Source organism: Cryptomeria japonica, chromosome 9, assembly GCF_030272615.1.
Source record: "Cryptomeria japonica chromosome 9, Sugi_1.0, whole genome shotgun sequence".
Taxonomy (NCBI): domain Eukaryota; kingdom Viridiplantae; phylum Streptophyta; class Pinopsida; order Cupressales; family Cupressaceae; genus Cryptomeria; species Cryptomeria japonica.
The window spans coordinates 682,797,828-682,811,396 of NC_081413.1; the positions used below are offsets into that span (position 1 = coordinate 682,797,828).

Here is a 13,569-nt window from a genome sequence, read left to right on the forward strand (position 1 = left end):
TTAACCTTTTATTTTGCCCAAAACCCTACTAGTTTTAGCTAGTTTTTGCTGTTAAATGTGATGTGAGCTAGGGCAAAATTTGTTTCTGAGTGACTTGCGGCCAAATATGGCGAGCGAGCACGAGTGAGTCTGCTAAAAAATCACATTTTTTCAACTATGGTATATACCATCCCTCTTGGCCATCATGTGGCCCTTTGCCATCCATATGAGGGGGTGTACCTCGTGAGGAACTCCATAGCCGTTCTCCTCTCCTTCTCACCCTTATTCTCATTCTTATGATTGGAGTTCCTTAATCTAATGGTCAAACATGGTTGAGGTTTGGGGAAATTACAATAGGGTATTTGGAACATCTTTCCCTTCCCTTCAAGCCCAAGAGCAGGGCACTCCTTGCACCCCCGTAGCCTCATTGGATTATTTGTCACCACCATGAGATGGCGTGCTTAGAAGAGGACCTCATAACTGTTTCCCCTCCCTGTATTCCCTTTCTATTCCTATCATGGTTAACTACAGCTTTTAAACAGACATATAAAGAATTCAACATTATTGTCTATATTCTATATATAAGAAATCATATAATAATATCATATCCTTAGATTGCATACACATTGGTTCATATGTGAGTAATTATACATAAGGTTCATTATGTGGCCTACCACAAGAATTACTACTTCATACCAAATCAGGGTTGTTATACTAAATCTCTGTATGCCTGAATTTGACTATCTTATATCAGATCTGCTCCCTGTTTTATTGATTGAATGAATATCTTTGATTGCTTGATTTGAGGTGTTGGCGAGTGATAATGTAATGAAGGCTGGTTTGATATATTGGTGAATGATGATTGAATGAATGCTGTTTTGATAGAATGATTTGTTTGCTTGATTTGAATGATTTGAATGATGCAAATGATGATTGATAGGTGATTCTTGTATGATTGGAACCATCTCTTTATACTTCATTGGTGAAAGGGTCACCACCTTTCATATGACTTGACTCATCACCCTTCATTAGAATTGAGTCACCACCCTTTATTGCTACCTTTTAAAATATTAAATTACTTCCCAAGTTGATTTCCCTTGGATCTCCTCCTCAAATGAAACTTTCTCCCCTTTATCTTCCAATGTGAGAGAGAGAGTCACACCTCTTCATCATGTCTGCCTTTTTGCAATGGTCACAACCTTTCACAATTACCACCCTTCATCATTTCTGCCCTTTGAGAGAGTCGCAACCTTTCATAGTTATTACCTTTTGAAAAAGTCACTTCCTCATTTCCTTCTCATTCCTTTCTTCTTCTATTAATCCTTCTTTTATTCCTATGTTCCCTTCATTCTTCCTTCCTCTATTCCATACCCTTTTATACTTAGTTTCATATTTTATTGAGGAGACACATCTCTTTGGAAAGGGACATTTATTTAAAGGGTCATGTCTCCTCTTTGCTGTCTTATTATTCAAATCAGATCTGCACTTCTTTCTCATTATAGATTAAATTCCCCTTCCAATGAAGTTCTCTTCTCCCTTTTATACCCCATGTTTGAGGGAGTCACAAATTTTCACTTCATGCCTTTTGACCATTCATTAAACTTAACCTAAGTTACCGGTTCGGGTTTGGGGACACAAACCCAATTCGTGGGTTTGGGAAATGTTAATTGCCTTTTGGGTTCGTGGGTTGGGTTTGTCGACACACACACCCTACCCAGACTCAGGGCAAACCCAACGCGGACCTGGTTCTCGTTTGGAGCCCAAAACTGTCGAACCCGGTAACTGAGAACTTAACTAAATTTTAATTAATTTAATTTTATTCTTTTATATTTTAATTTTATTTTAGTCTTTTATATTTTAATTTTATTATTAGTATTTATTATGAAATCTTATTTCAAAATGGGGACATTACAGCTATCCTAGATTGGTCCCCTCCTACCACATTGACTTGGTTCAGAGGATTCCTTGCCCTTTGATGTTTTTATAGAAGATTTGTTCAAGGATTTTCACAACTTACAACACCCTTAATTGATATGAAAAAAGAGAGGATTTTTTGCTTGGACAAAATCAACACATGAAGTTTTTGATAAGCTTAAATAGGTAACGAACTCATGTCTTTTACTTGCTGTACTACAAGATTTCTCTCTTTTGTTGTGGAATGTGATGCAACAAGAGAGGGGATTGGAGATTGTTTGACACATAAAGACACCTCGTAGCTTTTGAAAGTAGGAAGTTGAGAGAACCAAAAGTTAATTCTCCATTTATAGCAAAGAAATGTTGGCTATTATGCGTGCGAAAGGTTTAGGCTATACTTTGTTTGTGGGAGATTTGTGGTTAAACCCATAGCTGAAAAACCCAGTGAGTACTTGTAGGGCAAAGTAGTTTGTGAGTTACTTGTTACAAAATGCAGCGATGTGTTTTTGGAAAATGCATGACAATTTTTTTGCTAAAAAATTGCAAAAATGTGCACATGATGCCCTAAAATCCGTTGAAAATTTGTCGCATTTCAGTATAAAATGGATTTTTCAAGAAAAAACATTTTTTTAGGGTTATAAACTGTTTATCATATACGAAAATAGGATGTATGACTAAGGGCACAAGATGGTGCAAGAGTGAGGGCTTGACAGCGGCAATAGGGAATACTGCATGTTATTTTAGTTCCTTCTATCTACATGCATCCCATGACATGCATGCAATAGCTCTTTCTCCATTGTGATTAACTATTGTTATTGGAAAATTTGTAAATGATTATTCATTAGATCTATTAAGCAATTTATGGACCTGTCTTATTCCCTTCCTTAGATCATCTTGAATTTCTATGAATATGGGATCTTTAAAATTTGCATGTGCCTACCTGTTGACGTGTATTTTGTACACTATCAAACACAGAATAAAATACCCAAGGGTACCTTATCCTCTCTTGAATAAAGTCGCTAACTGCTGAAGATATCGCAAGAAGGATCAGTTAGGATGACTCCAATGTTCTTTTTAGTAGGGTCTCTACGTGTGGATAAGGTACCCTTGGGTATTTTATTCTGTGTTTGATAGTGTACAAAATACACGTCAACAGAATTGGCGCTAGAAGGAGTTAGCTTTGTATTCTTTTTCATTCTTTGCTTTGAGAGAAAGCTTTGATCCACATGGATATATAGAGGAGACAGTCGGTAGGAAATTTAAGCATGAGTTTCAGATAGAAGATTTTATGATGAATCTCCTAGACGATCTTGAAGTGAAAAGAAAGATGCATTCTAGATTGCCTTTGGATTTCATCAGGAAATGCAAGATTTATAGAGTGGCCGACCAAGCTCAGGACAGTGGCAGACATCTCCAGTCATCCTATGACCGAGAAAGCAAATCAGTAAGGTTAGATTGGAATGAGCCCGAGGTCGTGGATTTAGATGCTTTGATGGCTCCAGTCTTGTCTTGTACTCGCAGATGGGTTGATGTGCAGCATCAGAAGTTGAGAGAGCAAGGCATAGCTATGACTTTCACTTTGGAAGAGAAACCAGCTGAAGGTGGAGCTAGTGTAAGCGAAGGTAATCCTAATCCCAGAAATACAAGTGAAGGCAACCTTCAAAGCGCAAGTGAAGGCGATCTCCATCCAAGAGGCTCGAAGAGAAAAGAGAGACCTGAGAAGAAAGAATCTTCCAAGAAGAAGCAAGGGGCCAACCGAGATCGCTCATCCGGCACATCTTCTCGACAAGAGAAGAGGACACTTGAAGTAGAAGAGTCTATGGAGTCAATGGTACAGAATGATAAAGAAGGACAGGCACCTCGAGGGTCACCAAGTGGATCTCTCCAAGATTATGAGTTACATGAAGACAAGAACAATGACGAGGTAACATCTCCTCCTAGAGAAGAAGAAGCATTGCATAAGGAGATACAGGTTAAAGAGACAAGATCGGCTATCCCAGATTGGTTGAAGGAAAGATTAACGAAGGTGATTGTGATCGAGGACGAAGACAATGTGATTGATTTAGAGAGCCTTGTTGGACATTCTCAGGAAGTGACAGAGAAGAAGAAGGCTACCAAGATGTCCAAGATGATTAGGGATGAGACTGGATCCAGAAAGTTACAGATAGCTACACCGGCAGTGGACAAGTATGAAGGTGAGATCCTAGCAGAAGAATATGATGTAGAGACATTTGAGCTTGGTCCACTCACAGCCGAGCAGACACTAGATGACGCCACCGATTCGTTTGAGGCGTTGAAAGATAAGCTTAGGGAAGAAATGGAGAAAAATAGAAAGCTTGAGAGAGAAGTTGGTGCATGGAGAACATATTTCAGCCATCTCAATCAGCCTTTAGGACGTCAGGATCCAGCAAGATCACCCATACAGGCACTTCCCCTTCAATCAATTGGTGAGGCAGAGAGATTCAGGAGTATGGTCCAGCGTATGAGTACTTGGATGGACAAATCTCATACAGTTGCCATAGAATTTGCAACAAGGATGATGAAGACCATTCATAGGGTTATCCAGGTTCTTGAGATTATCCACAATTTGATGATAACAGTAGCTGCTTTTGCTCATACCAAAGAGGTTATCATTCCTGTCTTGCGAGTAATCAGACAAACATCGAGGAAGGTCTTAGCACAGGAAAAGATCATGGATGGAGGACCTCACAGTTTACTTCAGTGGTCAACCTTACTCCAGATGAAGGAAGTTCTCTTCGAGGACATCAGTACTAGATGTAGCCATGTTGAGGAGGTGATCAACCCAATCCAGGACAAAGTATTTGAGGTACTGCGTACTATTCTTGACAGGAGGATCGAAGTTGAGACAGATGTGGATTTGCATGAATTAGAGGATAGAATCAAGGTCATCTTTTGCAAGGACGCTAATATCACAGATGAGCAACAGGACCAGATGTTTGCTACCATGCTCCTGATTGAAAAGACTAAGGAACTTGAACCTGGATGGGACACTGCTCTTCTCGAGGCATTTGATCAGGTCATCCACTTGGAAGAAAGAATGAAGAATCTTCCCGAGATTCCAATTGCTGAGATCGAAGGAATCGTATCAAGATTCATTGCATATGCTAAAAAGGAGCATTGGAAAGGGAATAAGATTCTAGATGAAAGGTTGTTATAGATGACATGGCATCTTAATTGTCATTGGTCTATGTCTCCTAGGTTTTTGTGCCAAATTTAATATTTGGCTATGCATTTAATATTGTTCAGTAAAAAGGAGGCTATTTGTAACAAACCCTAATTAGGGTTTAGGTGTCATGATCTTGACCGTTGATCTGCTTTTTGATCTGGACCGTTCATTGTAATTGAGGATGCTATTTATACCCTCATTTCATTTCATTTTATCATCAGATATTAGAAGAAGATTAGATTATTGATGTATTAGAGAGATTAGAGTTTAGAAGCAATTTACTTTTGTAGCAAGATTGAGCTTGGAGAAAGGAATTCAAACAATTGTTGTACATGATGGCTTTGAGATCAATAAAATATTGAAGTTATGGTGTTTTGTTGCAATTCTCTTGGTTATCTTCATGGTTGTACATTTTTCTTGAATCACTCTCAATCAAAGTAGTGTGTTAATTCGAAGGACAAAGTGTTGGACTTGATCTTTGGTAGGATTCGCTTTCCAAACCACTAGCTTCTTGCTGATTGTAGGAACGCCTTGCGTGGTCGACTGGAGATATTGGAATCACTCAAACCTTCAATCATTGTTGTATCTTGGATATGTACCTTCGTGGTAGTGTCTTTGATCTTTGATGTATTGAAAAATCATTTGTTACCTTAGAAGATCGCATCAATTTCAATTGAGTTGTTAATTTATGGCAAAATTGAAGTTGGTAGAATCTCACCAAGTCTTGTCCACATCAAGTCATTCTTAGGGTTAGACTAGATTAGACCTCTTGCCAACCCTATCCTTTTGTTATTTTTAAAAAAAAAGCTTGTTTAGTTTAGCAAAATCTTCGGCAACGTAAGGCCCCTTGATGACACAGCAATCACAACGACCACTGGTGCTTATCCACACGTAGAGACCCTACTAAAAGAACATTGGAGTCATCCTAACTGATCCTTCTTGCGAAATCTTCAGCAGTTAGCGACTTTATTCAAGAGAGGATAAGGTACCCTTGGGTATTTTATTCTGTGTTTGATAGTGTACAAAATACACGTCAACACTACCTTAACTCTTACACTTGGTATATAACTTAAACAATATACAAGTTTTTCTATCCACTATTATGTTTTGTTCATGCATTTTCCTATAGCTTATACAAATTAGATTATAATCCATAGTTTGCATAGGAAATAATTCTTTTAATATAGTCTTTCTAGTGTATTATTGATTTGGTTTGATAAGACCTCTTTTATGACTTGTAAGTCGCAGTTTATATGGTTCATGTGCCTTGTTTTCACCTCCAACCTTTACATGCAAATACCTAGGAATTGTGATGACTACAGCATTTGTTAAAATTCTTGTTTCATATACATAGGTATATAAATTTTGATTTTTATATGAAGAAAATTAGTAATATGCTCTACAAATTTAGTATATGTGTGTTTTTGAAGAATATTTTAAAAAATTGTGTATTTTCAAATGTTCAATAAATTTGCCAAGTTATTGCCGAGTCCAAGTTTTTCAAGCATGGTTAAAACATATCACAATAGTTTGAAATTCTTCTCGAGGCAACAAGACATGAATGATTTTGTCATAGAATACATGAAAGGTAAAAAGAACGTAGTTGCTGATGCTCTTTCTAGGAATCCTAGTTTGTGTTTTGTTTCTATTATTACTGCTGATTGGAAGATTTCCATTATTGAAGAATATGCTAAAAATACTTTTGCTACTAATCTCATTGATGGTGAAGGATGATAGGTATATAGTGACAGATGAACTTCTTCTCTATAAGAACAAAATTTTCCTCATTCCAGAATCCAAAATGAAGGAAAAGATTATAATAGCTTTCCATGATACACCTCTAGTAGGGTATTTAGGATATTACAATACTTAAAGGTAGATCAAGGAAATTTTTTCTACTTAGAGACTTAAGAAAGATGTTCTTAGGCATATTAGAGAATGCATTGTTTGTCAATAGAACAAAGCAGACTTTTCTTGCAAGTTTGTTACAGCCATTGCTTATTCCTAACTAGAAATGGTGAAGCATATCTATGGACTTCATTATTGGTTTACTTAAGGTTCAAGGGAAATATTACATATATGCCATGAATAGGCTAACAAAATATGCATATTTCTTTGCTATGTCATCAAAATTTAAGGCTCATGTAGTGGCAAATTTGTTTTGCAGGGAAATATTTAGGCTACATGGGTTGCCTAAAAATATTGTTTAAGTGATAGGGACAATAGATTCCTTAGTGGTTTTTGGAAGGAGTTATCTCGTCTATTAGCCACATAACTCACTCCAACCATTAGTTACCATCCTCAAATTGATGGTCAAACAAAAATAGTGAATAAATGGTTTGAGGGATATTTGAGAAACTACGAGGGATATTTGAGAAAGTATGTTTCAAATCAGAAATCAACTTGGGTGAACTGGTTATGTATGGGCAAATATTGTTATAACACTTATCACATGTCTATTTTTTTTGATCGGTACTTATCACATGTCTATTGGTATGTTCCCATTCATGACAATATATGGTTAAACCTTTGTTGAATCATTGTATACTGATAGCTAATGATTTGGTTAAACACAAAGTATGTGTTGAGAGCACCCAAAGATCACCTCCAACAAGTTTAGAATCATCAAAAATTGTATGCAGATTGAAACCGTATGGTGAAGTCATTTGAGGTTGGAGACTTGGGTTTTGTAAGGTCGCATCCTTATAGACGATCTTTTATCAAGAGAAAGGGAGCTAAGAAACCGAAACCCAATTTTTTAAAACTTTTATAGGATTATGAGAACTCGAGAAGTTGCTTATGAACTATAATTGCCATTCAATATTATAAATTCCACATTGTGTTCCATGTTTTGTGTCTCGATATGGCCCTTGGACAACATATCATACTGTCAAAAAAGTTACCTCCCTTGAAGGATGAGGGAAGTTGATTTTAGTTCTAGAAGCTACCAATGGACATAGAGAAAAGAAATTGAGGAATGCGACCATATCATAATATTTGGCATGTTGGAAACATCTTCCAGCTGAAGATGCTACTTGGGATGGTGTAGAGATTCTTGAGCATCCAAATTTGCAATTGCTTGACAGTAAGCAAATTTAGAAGGGTAAATTGCCATGTCTCCTTTTCAAAATTAATTTATCCAAAAAGCCTGTATCCTATTTCTTATTTCCCATAGGCTAAGGGATACAATTAGGGAAATAATATAAAACTAATTTAAGTGGTCCAATCAGGGACGACTTAAATATTATTATTAGTTTATCGATTAGATGAAAATAAATATTTTATTGAAAATGTTTTCGAACACATTTGGAGATGACTTTTGGCTGGAAAAAATAATTTGAAATTAAAAGGGGTGCATATAAAAAAAGAGTTTGGAAGGGAAAAACACGTCTATTTGCTATTGTTATTGAACACTTTTTATAGACCTTGAGTATTTTGTTCATCTCCACAATCGAAGACAAAAAATCTATGGAGGACGAAACCCCTCTTGGTTTCTAGTTGAGGTGGTTTCATTCAAAAGTCACATTTGTATGAGAGATTGTAGTATTCTATTTTCAATCGTGATTTGAGATTTTTTGTGAGTGGAAGATTTTATTTTAGCATATATTAGTTTAAGCCGAGAGTATTTTATTTTCATTGCTATCCTAGTGGGAAATCTATATGCTATAGCTGGTCTTACCAGTCAGTACCAAATGATATTGTGGTAAGAGTTAAGTGATGAACCGTAACCGTACATTATTTTATTGTGACGTACCTTTTGTACCTCCCAGTTGTACTTATTATTAGTGTAAGGTTTATCCTTATTTATTTTTAAATGCTATTGGTGAGAAAGGAGGTCGTACGAATTTTAAGTGCAACTTAATATATTGCAAAGATTTTCATTAGCTGTTGTCTACCCATTCAGCGAGCCATAATTTTGGAGTAGACTTTATTTGTTAGTGGATGCCACTGCATCTCCAAAAGTAGACAATTTCCAACTCTGCACGATCCAACCAGGAAATTGTAGATCGGAGTAGACTTCAAGGAGTATCTTTGTAATGGATATATTTTTGTGCATCTATGGTTAGAATACTAATGTAAAGAGAAGCAAAAGTAGAAAGAAAAGGCTACATTGAAAAAAAAAAATAGGGTGTAATTGTGGACTTGGCACTAGTATACAAATTCAAAATTCACCTATCTGCTGGAGTTTATGCATTCATTTTCATTTAAGCTCTGTATGCCAAACATAATTGTCAATGCAATAGTAAACTACACATATGAAATACGCCAGGTTCCACCATATAATGGGGAAAATCTTTTAGAGTAGCTAAGCAAATATATGCATAGATAGTGCAAAGATTATACATGAGGCAGAAGTCAAGTGGAACTCAGAGTTTATTGAACAGTCAATACATTGTTCAATAGGGTTTGCCTCCCAATAAAAAGAGAAATGAAATGCTTCTTTTGATCCCACAAAGTTTTTGTTGGAATTGTAATCTTGTCTAGGACCTTCTAATGTTTGCTTTTATGTATTTTATGCTAATTGCCTTATTTATATTGGCCTACATATATATAGATATATACAGGATGTGTATATATATATTGTATACATCCAAATCCATTGTTTTCTCATCAAATTTTATAAATTGTCACAGGATGCAACATCATATGTTTTCATCTCTTTTTGTACATTTTTGTTTTGATAAAGCTTAGTCTCTTTGCTCTTAAGGTGCATACCTGCTAATTTTACATTTTTTCTCAGCCTCTGTAATATTATAAAACCTGCTTCATTGTTCTTATTACTACAAATGTAATCCGTCAAAGTGGACGGTTCATAACAAGTCTCTTGCCCTAAAAATCTTTTGCAACGAAGCTTGCATAGATCTGGGTGTGCAGCAACATGTTCATATTCTCCGGTAGTATCTTCTGATGGAAGCATTTTCACTTGATGAACAACTCTTGAATAGGCCTGGAGCAAAAAACATATGGAACAGGTGTGTAGAACACAATTTTCTTGTGCCCTGCATTTGATTCTGGCAGCTTGAGTTATATGGCATTTCCTCATCCACTTCGTCATACGGGGCACATGAACAACATTAGGAATAGTCTTAGGTAGCTCAGGAGTATAGGCTGCCAATGCAATTCTTTTTGCTACATTGTAGGGCACATATATCCCAAGTTCACACGAACAACATTAGGAATGGTCTTGGGGTGCTCAAGAGCATAAGCTGCCAATAATTTTGTTTTTATTACATTGCAGGGCACACATAACCCAAGTTCTTGTGGGTCGTTCTCTCTCTTAATAAATTTTTGCTTGTATTTTCTAGGGCATACTTATCACTTCTTCCTTTGTTAGCATTTTGCTTTATACTGTTATGGTACTATGTAGTATACTGTTCGGGGATAAATATATCATAACATAATAGTATGTACTGGGTTTGAAAGCTCCCAGTCTTTTTGATCAAAGGTATCAAGAATGTCAAATCTAGAGACACTCACTTTCTGTTAATAAGTTGACTATCATATGAAATAAGGTACATGCTAAGTAGCATAGTTTATTCTCTTTGATTGTCACCAGAGTTTGCTAGATATAGAGAAAATGTCTGATCATTTGTTCTCCATTATTCATTTATTTGTATATATATATATACTTGTTTCTATTGTTATTATTCATCTTTATTGGGGCTATTCATAGAGATGCATTTGCAAGGGAGTGCTAGTGAGAATACTGAGATATATATTCCTATCATAATTAAGGCTATTTTTATGTGCAGGTATCTGGCTACAGTGGCCTACTTTTGGGGAGTCCTGTCATCATTTATGAAATTATAGGATTTGTGGTTCCGGGTTTAACAAGAAGTGAAAAGAGATTTTTGGGGCCAATTGTTCTAGGCTCATCAGTCCTTTTCTATGCCGGCCTTGCATTTTCTTATGAAGTGTTGACTCCAGCAGCACTAAACTTCTTTGTAAGTTATGCCGAAGGAGTGGTGGAGTCTCTCTGGTCAATTGATCAGTACTTTGAGTTTGTGCTGGTGCTTATGTTCAGCACAGGACTAGCTTTTCAGGTATTCTATTTAAACAAGGGTTTATTTTTATTGCTTTAGATTCTGAAATTACTTAACGAAACCAGAAGCCATAGCGTATGTTTGTTATGATAGAAAATTTGTTCTGCTGTTTAGCTTCCAGAAGATAGCTATGATACTGAAGGCTTGTAACCTCTAATTCTCAATTTATCCTGTTTGATACGTGCCTGTCCTCAATGCATAAGCTGAAGGTTCCACTTTGCACATTTGATATGGAATATAATCCAGATTCCAGACAATAAGCTTGTCTTTATTTTTAGCTCTGTTTTGCATATTTTGTGATAGGATGCCCCAACCCATGTCCTTTCAAGTTTCAAAAGTGAATGATTTTCTGTTGATGAATTTAGGGGTGATACTTATCAGTTGGCACCCTTGTGTGCTTGCTCTGACTTATCTGTATGTGTTTACTGAGCCCAGTAATGTATATTTGACAGGTTCCAGTCATACAATTATTACTTGGACAGACTGGGTTGGTGACTGGAGAGCAAATGCTCTCAGTTTGGAGATATGTGGTGGTCGGTGCTGTGGTTGCAGCAGCTGTGTTGACACCTTCAACTGATCCCTTGACTCAGGTTCTCTTGGCAGGTCCACTCATTGGTCTCTATTTAGGCGGTGCAGCCCTTGTGAAACTGATTGCACCCCAGAATAAGATAACCTAATTAAACGAAGATGGAGAGCACATTTCAATGTATATTATAGGCGTATCAATGTATATCAAATTTGTAACCAGTAAATTGAAAGCTTTCAAGCTCTTTTTACCTTCGGAAAATTCAAATGATATTATTAGAATAGTATACTATTGTTTGTCTTCATTATTTTAAAATTTTTAGATTCCTAAGCTTCTTGGCAACCTTCTCTGGAATCTTGGCAACTTTGTTAAAAAGGTGACTCATTCCAAAGTCCTTTTAAAAGTGTGAGTACTTTGTGACAACAGATAATTGTCACAAAACCGTAGCACTGCCTTTTTGTTTGAAAATATAAATTTTCTGATTTAAACCTCACTGAATATAATCAGCTGTATGTTAATGACGACAGAGACTGAAATTCGTCTCTAAAATATTGGTATCAATACTTGAAAATCTGAATTGAATGATGTAGTTTTGGCACTTTTGATGATCAGTGCCGGAAATTTGTTGAATATCAATTAAGATTTTGCCGTAGTGTGCTGCTGAAACTCCCTTTGAAAGGATCACTGCTGCTGTGAGGCACTTCTGGAATACAAACAAAGGCTGATGTGCAATGCGGCTGAACCATTCTCGATGCAAAATCACTACCAACTTGCTGCTTTGCTTTTAAATATTATTGCTGTTGATGATAGTCGCTGCTAAAACTCCTTACCAATGTAACAGAATACTGACACCTAAATCCCCGTTGTCTAACATTCTATTTAAAGCTGTTCATTTTCAGTTGGCCCTTTAAAAATAACATTTTTTTCTTTTTTTTAGTTAAATAAATAGCTGCTAGGGGCAGCACCCAAAGAAAAACATGTGATACATACAAATAGACATTTTCTCTGCATTTGGTATGGGAGCAAATCTACATGTTGGAGTTTGCCTCATTTTTCTAATTTTTACTTTGCACTAGTGTCCAAGTACCTTCTTGGGCCTCACTATCGATAACCTCTGTAATGCCCCTGTTGAGAACACGGTTATGCTAAGAGGGTGGGCTGTGGGGGGCAGAGGTGAATCGATATAACAAACTTTTACTTTTTCATCTTAATATTATAAACATATAATTTAATCTCAAAACATATTCATTGCATACTAATGTTCACATGAGATCTAACTATTATGAACACAAATAGAACACAAGATATATATTTGAAAACCCTTACGGGAGAAAACAATGGTAAAACAGCTTCTTTATATACAATAAACTCTTTTATAAATTTGTAGGTATTAACCACTAGAGGCACCAACCCTTCATTCTGTTTGTGATACTCTCTCCCACCAGAGGCACCAATCCCTCATTCTAATTCGTGAGCACTTGCCCACTAGAGGCACCAACCCCTCATTTAGTTAGAGGCACTAATTCCCCATTCAAATTCCACCTTTTAACGGACGATGGATGATCCTATTCTTCACAAGTTTCCTTTTTCAAACTGCTATTACTTGACCATAAATCTGCCATAAAAGTCACAATCTTCACTTCAAATTCTGCTATGAACTCCTCATATTTTTCTCAGTAAATCTGATTATATGTCCTTACAAATCTTCATGTTTTCTTACTACCAAATCTGCACATCTCCTTTATAAATCTACTATAAATGCTTCACTAATTTGCCTCAGAATCCTCTACTCAAATCTGCACAAAATATTATATTGAGGCACAAACACACTTCTCATTCACCTCCTCATATATTACTCTTACAGACCTCTTCACCAAGAGAGGCAACCCTTCATAAATGTACTTTCATTTATATTTCTT

The 13,569-nt window shown here is 36.3% G+C and overlaps 1 protein-coding gene across 1 annotated transcript in view; it reads left to right on the plus strand.

Annotated features, from left to right (window-relative positions):
- The window catches only part of LOC131073973 (sec-independent protein translocase protein TATC, chloroplastic), a 67,568-nt gene extending 55,425 nt beyond the window's left edge, over window positions 1–12,143 (plus strand). The window contains exons 3-4 of the mRNA XM_058010507.2: window positions 10,834–11,124; window positions 11,577–12,143. Coding sequence (XP_057866490.1) covers window positions 10,834–11,124; window positions 11,577–11,801 — 516 coding nt within the window. The 3' untranslated portion in view covers window positions 11,802–12,143. The remainder of the gene's footprint in view (window positions 1–10,833; window positions 11,125–11,576) is intronic.
- Window positions 12,144–13,569: the final 1,426 nt, after the last annotated feature.